Source organism: Octodon degus, unplaced genomic scaffold, assembly GCF_000260255.1.
Source record: "Octodon degus isolate 3935 unplaced genomic scaffold, OctDeg1.0 scaffold00324, whole genome shotgun sequence".
NCBI classification, from domain to species: Eukaryota; Metazoa; Chordata; class Mammalia; order Rodentia; family Octodontidae; genus Octodon; species Octodon degus.
In genome coordinates this window covers 56,315-76,545 of record NW_004524900.1, presented here as the reverse complement: position 1 = coordinate 76,545, position 20,231 = coordinate 56,315, and the positions used below count along the sequence as shown (strand labels likewise).

The 20,231-nt window shown below is 40.4% G+C and overlaps 2 protein-coding genes across 7 annotated transcripts in view; both read right to left on the bottom strand.

Annotated features, from left to right (window-relative positions):
• The window catches only part of Mcm10 (minichromosome maintenance 10 replication initiation factor), a 36,703-nt gene extending 31,403 nt beyond the window's left edge, over positions 1–5,300 (bottom strand). Inside the window, exons 1-2 of one of the 2 annotated variants that reach the window (XM_023708051.1) lie at positions 5,211–5,300; positions 3,722–3,803 (exon numbers count right to left, since the gene is read on the bottom strand). In XM_023708051.1, coding sequence (XP_023563819.1) covers positions 3,722–3,737 — 16 coding nt within the window. In that variant the 5' untranslated portion in view covers positions 3,738–3,803; positions 5,211–5,300. Of the gene's footprint in view, positions 1–3,721; positions 3,804–5,017 lie in introns of both variants that reach the window. The other variant, XM_023708052.1, reaches the window with a different exon arrangement.
• Positions 5,301–12,917: 7,617 nt separating this feature from the next.
• Optn (optineurin) overlaps positions 12,918–20,231 on the bottom strand; it is a 47,998-nt gene continuing 40,684 nt past the window's right edge. For 2 of the 5 annotated variants that reach the window (XM_023708053.1, XM_023708057.1), the window contains exon 14: positions 17,454–18,064. In XM_023708053.1, the coding sequence (XP_023563821.1) occupies positions 17,937–18,064 (128 nt within the window). In that variant the 3' untranslated portion in view covers positions 17,454–17,936. Of the gene's footprint in view, positions 13,085–16,891; positions 16,922–17,453; positions 18,065–20,231 lie in introns of those variants that run through there. The other 3 variants (XM_023708056.1, XM_023708054.1, XM_023708055.1) reach the window with 3 other exon arrangements.

Genomic DNA, 20,231 nt, shown 5'->3' with positions numbered 1-20,231 from the left:
GCTTAGCTTGTTCTAAGTAGGTGCTTTAGACCACTGAGTCATCTTACCAGCCCCGACAAACCTGATCCTTAGAGTCAGATGTTATATAACAATTAGTGCAAACTGTACTGAAAAAAGACCCTACTACCAAGCTGGGCATCATGGCACATACCTATAGTCCCAGCACTTGGGAGACTGAGGCAGGAGAATTAGCCTGGGCTGCATAGTGAGTTCAAAGCAAGCCCAGACTCCCTTTTAAGATCTTGTCTCAAACAAGCAAAAAAAGACTTCAAGTCTGTAGTGTGAGGCAAGAGAAAGGATGCAATCCCAACTCCCTGTGCTCCAGACATTGCTATAATCCTGCAGGTAGTTAGCTAGCTAAGAGGCCTCCACTATCATTCTCAGGCTGCCAAAGACAGTACACCCCTAGAAGCCTTGACCTAAGCAACAGAAACAACAGGTGGATAATGCTGCCTAGTGACCCCACCCTCTCTCACCTGAAACCCAGCTTCATCATGATAACCAGGGTTTATCCTATGATGCCTACCATCACTGTTTACTTTGGGCAACACCAAAAACCATCTATCCTCATGTTATGCTGATAGCATCTTCTTGCCTCTGTTCCCAAATCCTTAGAAGCCACTCTCTGGAATTCATAACCTACTACTGGCAAGTTTCCCTACATCCTCAGTGATTCCTACAACAGAAATGTGGCTGTCCTTGAGTGGAAGTCATTCACACCTCACACTGCAATGTCTCCAGTACTGTTCCACATGTGTTGTTTGTATAAGAAATATCTGTTGATCTACTTCAGGGTCCTGATGTTTTCAGTGCTTGCTTATTGCTGTCTCTTTGGGCCTATTCATCCCTCTTTAAAACCACAGCTCCTCTGATGTTGGGAGCCACCTAACCTGAAATTGATCCTATGTGGGAGGTCAGGATGAGGCCTCCTTGCCTTTGTAGTCAAACTATCTCAGTCTTGAGAAAAACATCCTGCCTGGACACTGGGCTATGAGTCACTAGGCAACTTGTGTCTTGCAACTTTGTAAAAGTATAAGTAAATGCCCTTACTATTGTTCAGGGGTGGATTCACCAACCAGGCAGAGGAGTCACAATCTTACTCAGCTCTTGTCTTCTTGTTTATCTTTTCCTCATTTCAGCAGCTGTTTTCTCCCAGGTACAACAGACCACACTGAGACCAATGGATCCCTACACTCTGATGTCTGTGACACCAGATTTTGCCATTAAGAACCTCTACTGGCAGGTGCCACCTACTCATCTCCCTCTGGTCTGCCCCCCAGTAGTACAAGTGCTCCACCCCTGTTACCACCAAGCTCAGACACTTCAGCATCCCTAAGGACAATCAGCCAACATCATGGTCTCCTTCAATGACTCTGTCCCCACCTACTTAGCTGCACACTGCTGAAGTTGTTGCTTGTGAATTGCGATAAAGGTGCAACTGTGTACCAATTGCTTCTCTTGATTTCAAGTGTTCCCCTGACCCCCACATCCTATGCTAGTGACAGCCTACTCACTCTAGTATCACACCCAGCATTTCTTCAACATGATGATGTCCTGCCCACTGAACTCCCTACAAGGATTTTGCTATCCACCATTGGTGCTCCTCCTGCCCTCACTATGGAGCTATCATTACAGCACTCCCTAAACTCCCTGCTTCACTTTCATGCTGTCACAGGCCCTGACAAAACCTGACCCTGATTAACCAGTCAACTGCCATCTCCACGCCAGCACCCTATCTGGTAAATGTTACTGCAGAAAGACTGCCATGCAGGTTGGTTGAACATTACATTTATGCACACCAAAACCAAAAGGCACCAAACACAGCTTCAAAATCCACTTCCAGGGCTGGTCAAATAGCTCAGTGGATTAAAGTGCCTGCTTAGGCAGACGTAGTAGCCTGGGGCTCAATCCCTGCCTGCTGTGCTGGGGGACACTGAGATGGCGATTACGATAGGCATGGTGGTGTGTACCTATAATCCCAGCTCTTTGGGAGACTGAAGACAGGCAGATCACTTCTACATAGTGAGACCCTGTAGACCCTTACCAAAAAATACAAAAAAAAAAAAAAAAAAAAAAAAAAAAAAAAAAACCAAAACACTTCCCCACTACCTTTGCTTTCCACTGAACACATCACACTATCTCCTCTCAGGCCCTCTTTAGCTTCTTGTACTCTCTACTGCAGATCTTGTATTTTACACACACAAAACCCAGAAGCAATCAGGTTCCTCACTAATCTCAACATACATTCTTATCTTTTCCTTCTTATGACAACAAGCAAAGTGTCTAGTCTTATTTATAGCCAGTTCCTCCATTTATGTGTTGGATCCCATTCCTGAGTCCAGCTTCTCAAGGGCTTCATTGTACAATCACCAAACTCTTCTGCATCATCAATTTTCCCTTTCTTCTAGAATCTTCATTAGTACAGTCATTCTAGTGTCATCTTACCAACTACTTGGCAAGACAGTTTTTTTAGTTGCTTAGATTTTTAAAAACTTTTTTGTTATTAACTTGCTCCCTCTACAAATATAAAAGCAGAAACAATATTCAACAATTAACTTTTTAATTTCATCTATATTGGTTAACTTTTGACTGTACATCAACCATATGACATTTTCTGACTAGACACCTTATTTTAGTGTCTATCTCACAGAAAAAACTTAGATCTTATATTACATGAATTATTTTATGGGCAATTTGGTAATTTGAGGAAATAGGACACTATCATTATATCATGGGGCATCAAACGTAGCTTAAAAATGCACTTCCAGGGCTGGTCAAATAGCTCAGTGGACTAAAGTGCCAGCTTAGGCAGATGTAGCTGACCCAGGGTTCGATCCCCCACCTGCTATGCAGTTTGATGATAACACAGTGTGATGAGTTTCAACATTTGGCTTTACTTTTTTTGTTTTTGCTGAGACAGAGTCTTGCCTTGTACTGCATGCTGGCCTTAAATTCACTACGCAAGCCAGACTGGCCTCTAACTCACAGTGATCCTCCTGTCTCAGCCTGCCAAATGCTGGGATTACAGGCATGTAACACCATGCCAGTTGGTTTTATTTTTTTATTAAGGGCAAAGTGTATTAAACTTAACTTAAAAAGATATAGGTGCATATAATGGACTCAATTATGCAGCCAAAAAAACGTGTTTTACTTGTGAAGGTCCCTTTGCAACCAACACAATCATCTTTGTGCTGCTCCAGGTTAAACTTTGCTGATTAAAACAGTATCTCTTTACTGGACATTATGTACACATCTCTGAAAAACAAATTCAATTAGAAAGGACTAGAAGAATTTAAGTTGGGACTAGACTAAAGCCACTTCAACAGATGTCCATGTCAAACGAGTTCTAAGACCACTTTGTTCAAAGCCCTGACCAGTGACTATACCTCCTGATTTCTTGTGGATAAAACATAGTAGCCAAGAGGATTAAACCAGTTAATACAAAGAAGGACCTTACAGCAGTGCTTGGGAAATTTAAGTACATGCTTGCTAGCAGTATTAGGACAGAGAACTGCATTATCACTATGTCCCAATACAATGAATAATGTGTGTAGCTAAAAAGGTAGTTTTCTGTGAAAGAAAAGAAAAATTAAGGGCAGGGATATAGCTCAGTGGCATAGTACCTGCCTGGTAAGCATAAAGTCCCAAGTTCAATTCCTGGTACAAAAAGAAAGAAAAAGAGAAAGAAGGGAGAGAAATTAAGAAAATGGCCAGGCCTTACCATCCATCATCAACATAACAGTTGTACCGGGAATGCTGAAGGAGGACTGGGTGCTCTGGAGATGAATACTGTCAAATCTTGGCTGCAGGAAATAAACATTAGAAAAGTCACCCGTGAGTCTTTTTTTCTCCCGATGTACATTCGACAAATCAAGAACCTCACAAATCCCACAGGCTCTATCCATAGGATTCATCAAGAATCTGACATTTTTCACTCCCTCATGCTCTTTCTAGTTCATAAGCAGCCCTTTGTCTTTACACTATGTTTACAAAACTCAGCTGAAGCACAGTTTATATGATGCCAGATTACGGAAGAGATAAACTGTGGACAAAAATGGTTGGTGCTGCTCTAAATGTAAAAGCCATTATCCCATTTTATTTATTAAAATGAATCTACCTTACCAGCCCCTCCCCCAACAAACCTGTGCGCTCTTGCTCTCGCTCTTCAACAAGCACTATGGGTGCAACCTTCAAAATAAGATTTAAGTTTCCGCTTCTCTCAAACCTCACTGCCAAACAAAACAGGCCACAGTGCAGTAGCTGCATTAGCTTGCTGACAGTGTCTGCACAGTCAAGTCTACTCTGCATGCTTGGAGACGCAGTAATCTTTCCTTCACGTAATAACCCTTTAGGAATATATATCAGATCATGGTATTTCCGTAACTGTATTCTTTAAAGCTTCTCCATCGCCCTTTAAACAAGCCTGAGGAGACAGTCTCTTGATTATTTCTACTTCCTTGTCTGTTCCATCCCACCCAGCTCCCTCCCCCAGTTCCCAAACTTGCTCCAGCCTCACTAACTTGCTTTTAGCTTCTTAAAACCACGGTGCTGCTTTCAGGCCTCAAGCAGCACCTTGCATGGGAGGCTCTCCGGAGCCCCTCGTTCTTTATTCCCCGCCCCGTTCCCCCTTTCAGGGTGGCGTTCAATTCCCTTATGCAGCCCAGGCTGGCGTCGAACCCACCAGGATCCTCCTGCCTCAGGCTCCGGAGTGCTGGCTGATCCCACAGCACGCCCGGCGGGTCTTCCTTTCTAAGAGCCCGTCCAGCCTGTCCTTTACAAGGAAGCCCTTTCCTCAGCCTTTCTCTTGACCCTTACTCCTGCCTTACTGCTCATCGTCCACTATCGAGTACGTGTTTATTTTCAGTTGTCCTCTTTATAGGGTGCAAGGCTGGAGAAGGCGGCGATTTTGGAGTCCCGCAAATGGGGTCCCGATTCATAATGATTAGCAGAGCGTGAATCAAAGAAAGAATGAAGTCCAGTCAGCACGCATCCGACTAGAGTTTTCAAGCTACCGTACCCTTAAAATGAAGAACACTGGTTCCTCACGAAGCCGAACCCGCGGTTTTCCAGCTCCCGCGCCACGGCGCCTGCCCCACCACGCACCCGGCCCGGCTGTGTCCGGGTTCTAGATCTCCCCACGTAGCCCTCAAGAGCTCGCGCCTCTCGCCCTCAAACTACTTTACATCCTCTCACAGCCACGCCAGGGTCACCTGCACGCACGAAAGGGTGACCTCTTACCCGGCGCGGGGACTGCTTCCTAGTCAGTAGAGGAACGCGCCAAAATTCCAACCAAGCTCCGCCCCCTCCATCTGTCGTCAGACGCACGCTACTGGACGGCCTCACGGCTTGCCGGCTGCGTCAGAGCCCTGGGAGCCGCCTACAGGGCGGAGACAGCGAAGCAAGGTCCCTATAGAGAACAATCTGATTGGCTAACTTCTTCGCGCGCCATCTTTGTTGAGGGCAAAGGAACTTCCAGTCAATGAGCCTCTAGGTAAAATCGAGCGTCTGGCGCCTCCCAGCACCCGGAAGTTTTAAGATTTCTCCAAACATTCCTAACCCTTTGCAAAACTATTATCTAGTCTTTCTGTTCTCCGTTTTAAATTTCTACAAAGTGGAGGGTAACAGTGAGGTAGAAAAGCCTGGATATTTTCCAAACAATTCTGTAAGACTACCTGAAAGTGTCCTGTGAGGTAAGTGATCATAGAAGTCTCAACAAACTGGTTGATTATCACACTTGGTTTTCTACCCTTGTGTCCATTTGAGATGTTTTGGACTCAAAATCAAGAAAAAAAAAATTCTATATTTAACTTCAATCTTCGGGAAGTCAGTTATCTGTTTAGTTTCCGTGTCATGATCTTTACGATGAGAGTATGGATGACAATCTTTGATTCAGAAACCACTATTCCCAATGTAGCTCACGGTCCATAGACTGAGAATCACAACTGGTGTCAGTTCATAGTAACTCATCTGGTAGCCATATTTTTCACAGAACAATGCTTAAATTAATTAATATTTATTTATTTTTGGCGGAACCGGGGCCCTTGCGCTTGCCAGGGAAGCGCTTATTCCACTGAGCCATCTCCCCAGCCCCCATTGTTTAAATTTAGACCTCATAAAGTACTTGCATTTTTAAGTATTTGTACACAATTTTAGTAACAATTTCTAAGTGCAGATAAAAATGCAGGATTTCTTCACAATTTCAAAAACTTAAACATTTTGATGGATCGAATTACCACTTAGAGATTTTTACTTCCTCTTGCAGACACTACTTAGGCATAGCACTCCCTAGTATAGTTCATGTAAGATAATATTGCCATCCACTCCATCTGCCTTTATTTCAGGACAGTTAAAACCAGCATGAGTGGAAAATAAACAATTTTAATGTCATCTACATTGATTTTTTCTGCATCTTAATAGAGTATCAAATATTCCATTTATGACATCAGTGCTATTATTTGAGCCTATTATACTGACCTACAAATAGGAATAATACTTTTCAGAACTGCTAGTCTTAAGAATGCATAGAAGTGGAAGAAATACAATTAACAGAATTTAAGAAATGTGTTTAAATATGTCACTGCATTTATTTATGTATTTAGGGTAAGTGTCTTGATTTGTAGCCCAGGCTGGCCTTGAACTCCCAACAACCCTCCCTTAGCTTCTTGAATGTTGGAATTGCATGTGCATGACACCATGCCCAGCTACTGCACCACTACATTTAGTTACAAGGGTTCATCATAGGTTTAGTCTTATCCATCACGCAGAAATCCCTTGACTAGCTTTGCTTGGACATTCTGAAGTTCTTTTCTTGCCCTGCATCTTCTTGGTCCTCTTTGCATTCTATTCCACTCAAGGGGTAGGAACTACCATTCTAAGCCCTCAGAATTTCCTGAGTGGGGGATCAAATTAATTTTTATTGGACTTCGTATAATGGCAATTTGGAAGAAAGAAGTGATTTTGGGGGAAAAAGAGATATGGACTTACTGGATGTGGGAAAGTTAGAGGAAGAGGTTTAATGTTGCTGACAGATTTCTCATTTATGTAATTACATGTTTTTCAAGGCAATGTACTTAAGAGATTGTAGAAGACCAGCATATATTTGATCTACCACCTCCTCAACCCCCCACTGAAATTCCTTATTCTCCATACCCAGTTACACAGGCTGTAGCTCAGATTTCTCGACCCCATCTTTTCTTTTCTATTTATTTATTTATTTATTTATTTGTGTGTGTGTGTGTGGCCAGCTCAGCCCACCAGGGGGTGGGGCTGGCTGGCAGGTGGTGCTGGGGGATTGAACCACGGTCCCTGTGCTTTGCTAAGCTTGTTCTAAGTAGGTGCTTTAGACCACTGAGCCATCTCACCAGCCCCTTTTTAAGGATTTTTTTTTTTGCTCTGAATGCCTTCAGGGCAGGTTTGGCTGGCTGGAGTTGTGGGGATCGAACTACAGCAACCTGAGGCTGACAGCTTTGTGGAAGCAGCCACTTAAAGAACTGAGCTAGAGCCAGGCCCCTGACCCCATCTTTTCTACATCCTGCTGGGAACTTCTCAGGCACTCGTTTTTCTTTTTAACCTTCTACGGCTTTTTTCAGCCTCACCCATCTCTGATCCACTGCTCTTCTTGCCTACATTTACAGCAAAATCTTTCCATGTTTTTTCCTTGAATTCTTTTATTTTTATTTATTTTTTTGTGTATTTAGTACAGGGCCTACAGGGTCTCACTACATGGATCGGACTTGTAGTGATCCTTCCTGTTTTTCAGCCTTCCAAGTGGTGGAATTATAGGTGCACACTACCACGCCCAGTCTCAATCACCACCTCAGCATGCCCCGGGGCCAGGGCCAGGGCCAGCAAGGCAGGCTGGGGGATGAACTCCTGGCCCCTGCATATGCCTAAGCAGGCGCTTTAATCCACTGAACTATCTGCCCAGTCCTCTAATAAATGCATTGGTAGCACCATAGTTTCTATAAATTCCAAACTTCATGCCATTCAGGATCTTTACTTACAGACTTGACTTTTGTCCTCTTTTCCACCAATTTCAATTTTGGCCTTTACCCTACTGAAGTAAGCTTTCTTCTAGCCACATGGAGCCATTACTTCTTCCTCAAATATTCCAGGTTCTGATACATGTTAGGCTTTGCATATGCAGTGTTCCCGTGTGTTCTCTCCCCCCGCCCCCCCCACCCCTGGAATGACTTAAACAATCTTGTTGGCTCCTACTTATTACTAAGTTCAGTCCAGGGACCTCCTTTGTAAAGCTCTTCTGGACTCCCTAGGCTAAGCATTTCTTATTTTTTAAAGAATACGAACGTTTTGTTTTGTTTTGTTTTGTTTTGTTTTTTAAAAAAACATTATAAATAATACAAAATTTCACTAAATAAAGTAATAAGAATTCAACAGTGGTTGCTGTATTGCACGATGCCAAGCATTTCAAGTTGGTGTTTTGTAGAGCTTTAGCTCGGTCATGGACATAGAGCTTGCCACAAGATACCTTTGCTGATGTTTTCCTTTTGTAATGTAAGAAGGGAAACACATTTGTTTATCTTCTGCCTCTTTTCTTTCTTACTACTGGTGTCTGGCACACGATGTGTATGGGAAGGAAAAATTCAATAGCATAGCTATCTATTCCTTAGCAGGCAACTTAATATTTAGGGCTCAGTTCATTCATTTATAAAGTGCAGACAGTGCTAATATGTGGTGGATCAAATGGTATTTACCAGTACATTTTTGCACATCTATAGTCAGTATGATGGACTATATTGCTTATGTATAATTATGTGTATATTCCTTACTTATGTGTAAGGGTGATACACAGACATGGTACATATTTTAGGCATCTACAGGCATAATATGGGAGACAAGACACAAGATAAAATATAAATAACAAGAGATACTATTAATGGGCACCAATTTTGCAGAAGAGGAGGGAACACATAGAGGAAAGGAGGTGTAAACATTAAAAGAAGTAGATATTAATTGCAAGATGATAAATACCTTGTCAAAAACTTTACTTTGTAAACAACAGAGACCAAGTTTGGCTGGAGTGTGTGTGGGGTGAGTAGATGCATAGAGGGAAGATGGATAGGTACTCAGACTCCAAAATTAAGACTACATTGTTTTAGCTGCCACCTATAGCTGCAAAACCTTGGGTAAATTCATTTCCGAATGACTCAACTTACCCATCTGCAAAACAAAGATAGGAGTAATTGTTTCATAAAGGCATCTGAGGATTAAAGGAGAAAAACTTGCAAAATATGCATATAGTGTGCCTGTTACATGTAAGCCATAGATGTGTAGGAATCTGCACATCTTGCAACTGAATATGCAAGAAACTGGAGCAGAAAAGCCTGTTAGAAGGTATTAACTGTTCCAGTCTAAAAGAGTTAGGGAACAGGACAAATGTGAATCATATTATGAAAGAAAACCTATCTGCATTGGTAAGTGACCAAAGAAATTTACCTCTGGAGGGACAAGGAGAGGGTGCCAGGGTGGCTGTACCTAGGAGACTAGGCAGAACCATAGAAAGAGCTCAAATTCTAAGGAACTTGCTTTGGATCTGTTAAGGTGATAAGTTCAGTCTCAGAGGTATAAGGAGTAGATCTTAGCAGGTGCCTTACATTTTTGATTGAAGCTGGGGGGTTATGTCAAAACTTCAAATATAGTCTGAGGTAGTGGTTAATGTAGTTCTAAATATAAGTAAGAGATTTGAGAAGCAAAATATCTTTGGGTATTTTTACCCAAGGCACCAGATAATTAAACCAATTCTTCTATCCTTAGGCCAGAAGAGACAACCAAATTCAAAAGAAGGCCTTAAGATGTAATGGTCTGGTTTCCATAACCTTCTCCCCCAACATCCCTGTAGGTATCTGCATATATCTTCCATGTTCTGTGGTGCAGAACTTTCTAGACTCTTATCTGGAACTTGTACAACTGATCAGAGACCCTTTATTGAGAAAAATGCAATCCTTGCTCAAAGGCAACCATGATAGATATGTGACTTTTTCGAGACAAATTTTTATAACAATATTGTCTTTGTTGCTCAAACAGGTATTTATTACATGATTACTTGAAACAGCAGGGCAAGGTCTTCCATCTAGTTACCTCAATTGATGTTTTGCAAGAGAAACTAATATAAAAAGTCTAACATTAGTGTTTTAATCCATAAGAATGTTCAATGTATCTCTTCCTTTGTTTTGTGGGTTAATAATATATATATATATATATATATATATATATTATTGGTTATAGCTTCATATATTTAAAAGAAAAAAATGGCTACGTAAATCAGCTCAGTGAGAGTTCCTGAATCAGTATTTTATATTTTGCTTCATGTTTGTGATTTTTTTAAAAAATGTATTTAGCACAGGTCTGCAGGGGCTCACTGCACAGATTGGACTCATAGTGATTCTCCTGTTTTCAGCCTTTTAAGCACTGGGATTACAGGTGTGCGCCACCACACCCAATCACAATTGCAGTCTCAGCGTGCCCCAGGGGTGGGACTGGTACAGAATGCCAGGGATCGAACCCCGGTCCCTGAGTTTGCCTTAGCAGGAGCTTTAATCCACTGAGCTATCTGCCGGCTCATGTTTGTGATTTCTTAGCTAGAATAAAAGTACACACTGAATGACTAACATTTTCCTAAGAATGCATACTAGTATTTCCGTAATATTAAGGGATTAAATATGCAAGTAAAAAGTACTAAAATTATACTTACCTTTCATAACAAAGCAATTTTGGTGCCTTTTGTTTTCCATTAAAACATATGAATGTTGGTTGATTTGCCTGACCTTTTTTTTTTTTTTTAGTTTGATAAATGTTTATTGACAAGTGAGAGTTTATTTAGGCATAGCCAAGAGAAACTACAAGTGCTTGACTTCTTGTTATACTTAAGAGCTGAAACTGGCTGTCCTATCAGCTTTCCCTTGCTGAATTAAAAATGGTACAGTAAACTTAAGTTTTCATTATAAACAATCCCTTTTATATGGAATTGTTAGCCAGGGGTGTGTGTGTGATACATGGTCTCATTGTGTAGTCCAGATTGGCCTTTAACTACATAACCCAGGCTGGTTTTAAACTCATGATCCTCCTGCTTCAGCCTTTAGGGTTGGGATTATAGGCATGTGCCACCACACCCAGCAATAACCAATGCACGAATTCCTTCCAATATCTTATCATTAGTGCAGGAATGTAGGAATCACTTCCAGGTTCTTGTCTCAGTCCAATAAGTCAATATTTGTAATTCCAAAAATATGTTATTGGAATCCCACCAAGTTAATTCCAATCTACCAATCCCAGTGTAACCCATGGTGAAAATAAAGACACTAAAAATATTCATAATTATTGGGGAGCCAAGGGGCCCTAAGTCCAGCCATGAAGATGGCTTTCCAGAACAAAGAGGCTCACCCAGGTTTTACTGATTGGAGACTGGTTTGAGGAATGACTGAGAATTGCGGGAAGTAGGTGAGTACTGTGAGCTGAGCTAGGTAAGTGGCCAGCATTTACCTCTGCCATATGCAGAAAAAGTTATTTGCATTATGCTGTTGAGATAGTACCTAATGTTTTGGGATGTCTGGTGTTTTAGCTCTGATGTCATCTTTCAAGCTCCAGAAAGTCACATCCTCTGTCTCGAGGCTGGATCCCAGCCTGCCGTGCAGAGCACTGGCTCTTTGTCCTTACCAGAGAAACACACATGCCACCTTCAGACTATCACCAGCACCTCAGCTAGACCAATATACATTGATTAAGGCCAATTGAAAGGATAAAGAGAAGTCCTAGCTAGCTCTGTACATACTGCCAAACTGTCCTCTACAGTTGCTGTGGCATTATGCCTTCCTCTGAGCAATGAATGAAAGTTTTAGCTACTCCACAGCCTCACCTACTCTGTATTTAGTGTTTTGGATTTTAGTCTGTAGAGGACGGTTCAGCAGTATCTTACAAAATGAAACAGATTCTTACCTTACAATCTAGCACTCATGCTCCTTGTACTGCATTAACCCAAATGCACTAATTTACAACCACACGAAGCCTGCACATAAATGCTTATAGACAATTTCTGTGTAGCTGCCAAAACCTGGAAGCAACTACAATGTTCGTTAGTAACAGAATGGATAACAGGTGTGTAATGGTGCTTTAATTTACAGTGCCATTAATGACATCTGATGTTGGGCATCTTTCTATATTGTTTCCCAACTATGATACTTTTGGTTCAGAGCTCTTGCCCATTTTTGAATCACATTGTTTTCTAAATTTTAAGAATATTTGTGGAGTGGTATATTTTGGATGTAACCATTTATTAGATGTGTTCTGTGGAGATTTTCTCCCCATCCATGGCTTTATGTTTGTTTATTTATTTATTTATTTTGTGGCTCCCTCAGCCTGCCCTGGGGGCAGGGCTGGCTTGGCATGTGGTGCCAGGGATCGAACCACGGTGCCTGCACTTTGCCTGAGCAGGCATTTTAGACCACTGAGCTATCTTGCTGGCCCTTTTGCTTTTTTGGTACTGGGGATCAAACTCAGGACCTTGTGCTTGTCAGGCAAGTGCTTATGCTGCTGAACTGTATCCCCAGTACCTGGCTTTATGTTTATGTAGTATTAAGATCTACGTCTAAATTACCTTTGCATGAGTATATTCAGGGATTATTCAAAATCCTTTCTCCACTAAGCCCTATAACAGTGTTTTCTCCTTTGTTGAAGATTAACTGAAGCCAGATGTGGTGGTCCAAACTTATAATCTCACCATTTTGGGAGGTTGAGGCATGAGGGTCACAAGTTTGAGTTCAGTCTGGGCAATTTAGCAACTCAGCAAGACTGTCTTAAAAAGCTGAAAAGGAGGATGGGGATGTAGCTCCATGCAGAGGCCTTGGGTTCAAAACCCAGTACCAGCAAAACAAAACAATTACGTGATTTGTGTGAATCTTTTTCAAGGATCGTTACTCTGTTTCACCAACATTTGTTGCTGTTTCCATTTTGTCTTTAATTATCATAATATCTTAGTAAGTCTTGAAGTTAGTAGCATCAGTCCTCTATTTTTCAGTAGTCCATTGGCTATCTTAGATCCTTTGCCTCTCCCTATAAATTTCAAGAGTTACTTTAAAAAAAAAATACCATTTATTTATGTATTTATTTGGTACAGGGTCTCCTTGTGCAGTTCACACTCATAGTGATCCTCCTTTGTCACTGATTCCAGTGCTGGGATTTACAGGCACATACCATCATGCCCAGTTTTGGTGGCCAGTGCAGCACCCAGAGTTATGGGGCCAGCATGGCATTTGGTACTGGGGATCGAACCCAGATCCTGGTGTTTGCCAGGCAGCTTAAACTGCTGAATTATCACCCCAGCCCCAAGAGTTGTTTTCTGGACACCTATAAATAACATGTGCTTCTTAAAATTGGGGATTATACGGAACTTAAAGATCAATTTCAAAGAACTGACATCTTGGGACTATTGAATAATCTTACCCATGACCATGAACTATCTACCCATTTATTAGATTTTTATTTTATTTATTTATTTATTTTTGCAGTACAAGGGATTGAACTCAGGACCCTGTGCTTGCCAGGCTGGTGCTTATTCTACTCAGCTATTTCTCTGGCCCTAGATTTTTATTTCATCATCATCAGAATTTTTTGTTTCCCTCTTATAAATCATGTACATATTTTACTAGATTTAGATCTAAGTCTTTTTTTGAGCCAATATAAGTAGTATTATTTTAAATATTTCAAATGATAATTGTTCCCTGGCAGTATATTAATATTTATAATTTGTAGCTTCTGTTTTAATCTGAGGTTTATCATTTTTATTAATCACTTCAAAAAGCCAGGCTTTGGTTTCCATGATTTTCTGCTATTGTTTTCAATTTCATTGCCTTCTACTCTGATTTTCCTTTCTTTCTTTCCTTCTTTCTTTCTTTCTTTCTTTCTTTCTTTCTTTCTTTCTTTCTCTTTCTTTCTTTTTGTTTGTTTTTGCTTTTTGATACTGGGTCTCTCTTCATAGTTTAGGCTGGCCTTGAACTTGCGGTGGTGCTCCTGCTTCAGCCTTCTAGAGTGCTGTGATTACAGGCATGAGCCTCCAGACCCAGCTTTTATTTCTTTTCTTCAGTGTTTTGCACTCAATTTGCTATCTTTTTTCTAGTTTCCTAAGACGAAACTTGTTTTACTAACGTTAGTGAAGTTAGAGAATTAATCACAGATGTTTCAAATTCCCAGGCTGACATCTTTAATTGCGTCTGGTTGTGACACTTGCTTTATCTCTTCAAATAGAATTCTTTGGCCTTTATTTTGCCTTATAACTTTTTTTGGTTGTTGTTAAAAGCTGGACATGATAGACAGTAGTAAATAAAGGGAGCTGAGTTAAATAGGGTCAAGCTTTGTACTTATCTGATTAGGAGTTAATCTCGGTTAATCTGTTTAATCTGTTTATTGTTTATCTGTTGGTATCTGAGGCAAAATTTCAACATTGATCCTTATCACTCCTGTGACCTTTGGGTTTCCAGAGACTGCTTAAATAAGGTCCCAGACACTGCAGTCTTTTTTCACTATAACCCCTCATATTCTACAGGAGCCCCACATGCGTAGTAGTGCTAAAGTATCAGGGGAGGCAGAGCATTCTGTTGTCCTGTGATAACCTTGAGCCTGAACCTTGAGTCTGTGACCTACTAAAGCCAAGCCTAGCATGGGAGTTTATCTTCTCCCAGGTCAACTGGGCTCTAGTGAAGTAGATCTTCTTGAGGGTAGGCTTGTTAAGAAGAACAGATTGCTCTGGTTTATATTTCAAAATGGCTGTTCTCCCCTCCCCTGCCAGAAGTATGGACAAGGGGATCTTCTGTAGTCTTGAATGTGAAAGTTGGAAGGCCTCCTAGAGGCAAAAATAGAAGTGTGGAAGTTCTCTTAAGACAGGATCCCAGAGCTTGTAACTCTCAAGTGTGAACACACTGAGCCTCTAGCAATTCATCATATCACTTAAATTTCCCCTCCTTGGGGCTGGCCTCCAGTGGTAGTTTCAGCTCCTGAGCAACACATTTATTATAGTCCCTATTCTGCACAATAGATCTATTATGTTCACTCCGCCTAGCTGAAACTGTGTACCCTTTAATCAACATTTCCCTTTTTGCTACCTATTCCCCTATAAGTGAGATCATGTATGGTACATCTTTTTTTCTGTGCCTGGCTAATTACACTTAACACCATATTAAGAGAGACATAGAAGGAGAGACAGACAGGGAAAAGGGAAAAATTGGGTACCTTGGTAACACTTAAAGATGTGTATAATCAAGTTCGCCTAGGAGAGATTATGATAAACAGGAAATCTCTTAAGTTTTCAATGTCTTACAGCTTAGTTGCATAAACATAGTGTTTACTTTTATAATTCTCCCTGCCTGCCTGTATGCCTCTGTGTGTGTGTGTGTGTGTGTGTGTGTGTGTATGTGTGTGTGTGTTGATCAAACTTAAGATCTGGGCTGGGAAGATAAGCTGGGAGTCTAGGCATCTGCCTGGCAAGCACAAGGACCCAGGTTCAATCCCGGTACCACATGTCATACTGGCCCTGGAACCCCAGGCATGCTGTGCAGGCCACTGATACTGGCGTATACCTATAATTCCAGGCTAGAGAGGCTGAGACAGGAGGATCACTATGAGTCCGAGCTGCGTAGTCAGACTCTGTACTGAATAAATAAATGATTTTCTTTTTAATGTTAAAAAAACTAAGAGCTTCAAAATAAGATATATTCCCATCCTTTTTTATTTTTTATTTTGAGACAGAATCTCACTGAGTTACTATATTGCTCAGGCTGGGCTCAAACTTGCAGTCCTGCGTCATTCTGAGGAATGCTAGTATTTCAGGCATGTGCCACCACACCCAGCTTCCCCTGCTTTTCTAAGGCTGAACAGTATTTCTCTGCACATAGACTTTCTTTACCCACTCATCAATAACGGTGGTCACCTGGGTTGCTCCTATAGCTTAGCTGCTGTGAATAATGCTGCAGATATCTTTTTAGTAGACTTAATTTTAACCATATGGACTTGATTTCATTTGTAATCCTTCTAATTATCAAGCACATCATCTGGTCACAAGCTTAATAAGCCCTTCCTTGTTATTTCCAAATTTAGTTCTGTTGTGTATTTTTACTAGAACAAAATAAAAGGTTTACCCCAATAACTTAAATATAATTCCATTTGGTTTGCTTCTTTACTCAGGATATAGTACTATAGAAATCTATTTTCTCTAAAATAAAATAGTAAAACAAAATTTATACTAGAAACAGTGAAGAAGAAATGAAAAGAAACTAGGTACGGTGGCATACATCTGTAATCCCAGCTACTCAGTAGGCTGGGGCAGGGGAATTACAAATTTAAGCCTAGCCTGGAGGACTTAGTAGTACCTTATCTCAAAATTCAGACAGACAGACACGGAAGGAGAGAGAGAGAAATAAAAGGGAAGGACTGGGTACCTCAGCAATACTTAAAGATGTGTATAATCAAGTTCACCTAGGAGAGAGATTATGATAGAGAGGAAGTCTCTTAAGTTTTAAATGTCTTACAACTTAGTTGCATAAACACAGTGTTTACTTTTATAGCTTATCTGGTACTGAGTAGCCTAAAAACCATCGTAAATCTCTTTCTCTCCACCTTTGCAAGAACAGCTTCTAATTCCAACATATGTTGTTCACTGTTAAAGAAATCTGCTTATATTTATCAAATTAATAAAATGTACTTTACTAGCATGTTTATATTAAGCTACATGTGCTTGATATAGAACATACACACTCTGAAATTAGTCATATATGAACAGTGTAAAAGATTGATAGACAAAATTTTATTTTGTGATAACTACTTTTTGTCATTATTAAGATATAACCTGATGGGCCCAGGGAGATAGCTCAGTAGAATAAGGGCTTGTCTGGCAAGTGCAGAGTCCTGAGTTCAATCCCTGGTACCGCAAAAAAAAAAAAAAAAGATAACCTGAGCTAAGAAGAAAACAGATGTTCTTTTTAGAAATTAATTAACTGTTTACTATACAAGCCCATATACCTGCAGTACGTACCATGAAAAAATTGACGATAACACTGAATGGTTATGAGGAATTTAGTGAGCTTAGTGTTATGTATGCTGGTAATTTTTTTCACATGTCCTGATATTAGCTGAAAGCTCACAGTGCTCAGATGAAAAGAGCCAAATAACTTTGGTACCATTATTGTGGCTGCAATAAACCTACAATATACACACAAACACACAACCCGAAAAATCCATTTTAAATGGATGAAGGAAAATAATATGGTAATATAATTTACTTTAAAAATATTTCAAAGAGTTTTTCCTGATTAAATCTATGGCTGCTTCATATTCTTCACAAAAGGCTCTAAAAAATCAATCAGTAGAGCTGACTGTGGAGGTGCATGCCTGTAATCGCAGTACTCAAGAAGTTTAGGCAGGAGGGTCACAAGTTCAAGGCCAGCCTGGGCTAAATAGTGAGTTCAATGCTAGCCTGAACTACATAGTGAAATCCTGTCTCAAAACACAAAAGATGAGTTCAGTCCCCCTTCCACCAAAAAACCATCTGGCTGAACAAGCCTATAATTGGATCCAAAACACAAAAGAAAACCAGAACAAAAGCAAAAATTGATCAAAATCCAAAATGCCATCTATTCCATAAGCTCTGTCATGATTTCCCATGCTGGCAAATTGCATGAACAGTGCAGCTGCTTCCACAAACTGCAAAAACTAAAGAATTCAGTATCTGAAGGGTGGTAGCCAAGCATTGTATTTTGTGGGTTCATGGAAATTCACAAAGTTTTCTTTTTTAGAATAGATGTACTTTCTTTCTCCTAAAACAAGGATAATGAGGCAGAATATTTAAGGGAAAACAAATAAGACAAAAGTACAGGTCTTCAAGGGCAAAAAACCCTGACATTTACCAAGAGTTTGGGAAGATGACACGTCAACACTTAAATGATGCAGTCCATGACATGGATCTGTAAGGTGTCTATGTCAGGCAGGACCTCCCCACACTTGGGGCAAGAATGGATCGGAATACTCTGGGGTTGCTGTTCCCGCCAATTCCTATTGTCAGTTCCTGGAAGTAAACAGAAAATGATAGTGCCATTAGATCCATCTTGCAAGCACTCTTGATTGATTTTAGAAAACAGCTGGTTAATTTGAACATCTGTTAAACCCTGTAACCAATGCATAGTAGTATATGAATGCAAGCTTTAGTCTTCAACGGAAGCTATCACTGTGTACACAGAGAATGAAATTTAAACCTATTACAATTCCTAGGTCTGTGAAAATACACAGTTCTGGTTCTAGGTAGAGAAGGAAGCCAGCATGGGAGAAGGTCCCTGGCACAGCATGGATCTTCTTAAAGCAGATAGTCAGCTTATTTACTCAGCAGAAACTTGCATGACCTCCACAACATTCAGGAGACCATTGTATGTGGGGTTATTGCAGAGATGGAGCAGCCAAGTGAGATAAGTGGTGCTGGCAGTGGAGTGTTAGGTATGGGGGTTGGAGGGGGGGTTGGTCTGAGAGAAGGGTTCTGACTCAGCTTGGTGCAAAAAGACCCAAGGTGAGATGGTTCCCCTTAAAAGAAGCCACAAGTCACCCAAAGGCTGTCAGCAGGGAACAACTAAAGAATGAACCCTGCCATTTCTCCCAGTTCTGGAGCTATGCTGAGGCTATATTGGAAAGAGATCCTGCCTCTTATAGGACCTAGACTCATACAAACTGCAAACAACTGTGAGAAATATCATGGTCTCTGGCATCTCTGAGCTCACCTTTCTGGAGCAGTGCAAACCACTCTGGCACTTTTAAATCTCATCATTGGGCTTGTTTCGAAAGATAATGAAGATTACCTTTAATATGGGTATCTGCTTCAAAGTTCATTTGAATTGAATATGCATGACTGTTAGGATAGTTTGTATTTTGCAGACTTAAGACACTTGCTCTTTCTTTCTTACCTATCTATCTATCTGTCTATCTACCTACCTACCTACCTACCTACCTACCTACCTAACTACCTGTGTTTCTGGAACCCAGGGCCTCATAAGCAAGTACTCTACCACACAATTACTTCCCAGTCCCCAAAACTTTTTTTAAATTAAATTTTTAAATTAATTTTAATAAGAAAGAAATAGCAATGAGTTTCAAAACAGGTTAGTAGGACAGTTACAATAATTAATACATTGCATATTGTCTTCATAGTAGTTATTCAGAGTACAAGATGCAGACATATCTTGTCTAAATATTAGTACAAATCTCACTGAACTAAGAAAAAGTAGCTGTATATCTATCATAACTTTTGTATATACATATATATTTTGTTTAAATTTTTTTCCACTACACATGGTCCTTCATTTATAGTCTCCTTTTTGTTTTGTTTTGTCAGAGATGGGTGTTCCATTGCTGTTAGAGAAGCTATATTTGGAGAAGTCTTTAAAGGATCTTTTCATACTTGATGCCAGTTCAAATATTGTAGGTACTTGAATTCAGCAAAGTAATCCAATATAGTCCAATAGTCCATAATAGTAGTGGGTTATCAGCACAACTGGCAATTGTCAGAAGTTGTTGACTTGAGCCTTTTACAGCTCAGCATATTAATATGGAATTACTTTTTATACCTCATGGTTATACTTTTCTGCTGGATGCTTAAGACTAAGTTAAAGGAAGACCTATACAATGAAAAGTGTAACTACAAAAATATTTTTGAATATATGTATTCATCATAAAAAGCATGGTTTCTGAAGTAGGGAATGCTTTAATTGTCTCACTAATCGAGATCAGAGGCCAGCAAACTTCCTGTAAAGGCCTTGAGAGTAAATGTTAGGTATGTTTTACAGGTCATAAAACTGCAGTCACAGTGGGCATAATGATGGACACCTGTAATCCTAGCATGATGGGGGGAGGGGGCAGGAAGATCACAAGTCCTAGCCTGGGCAACTAGCAACTTAAGAGACCCTGATACAAAAATATTAAAAAAAAAAAAAAAAAAAAAGGTAGTTCAGTACATGACTGTTTCCCAATTAAGATTTCAAAATAAATAAATAAATAAAAACCAGGCCAGGACTGGCCTGTGGGCTACAGTCTGCCAAACCCTGCACTGATGATAAACAGAACAGAGCACTATACTGATGGATTCTTCACTGGAAGTGGGTTCCTTGACCTGTGCTTTTCTTTTTGTTGTGGTCCAGGTCTCCAGCCTGCACTGGCACTGCTATGCATGATCCCTCAGCCTCCTGCCTCTT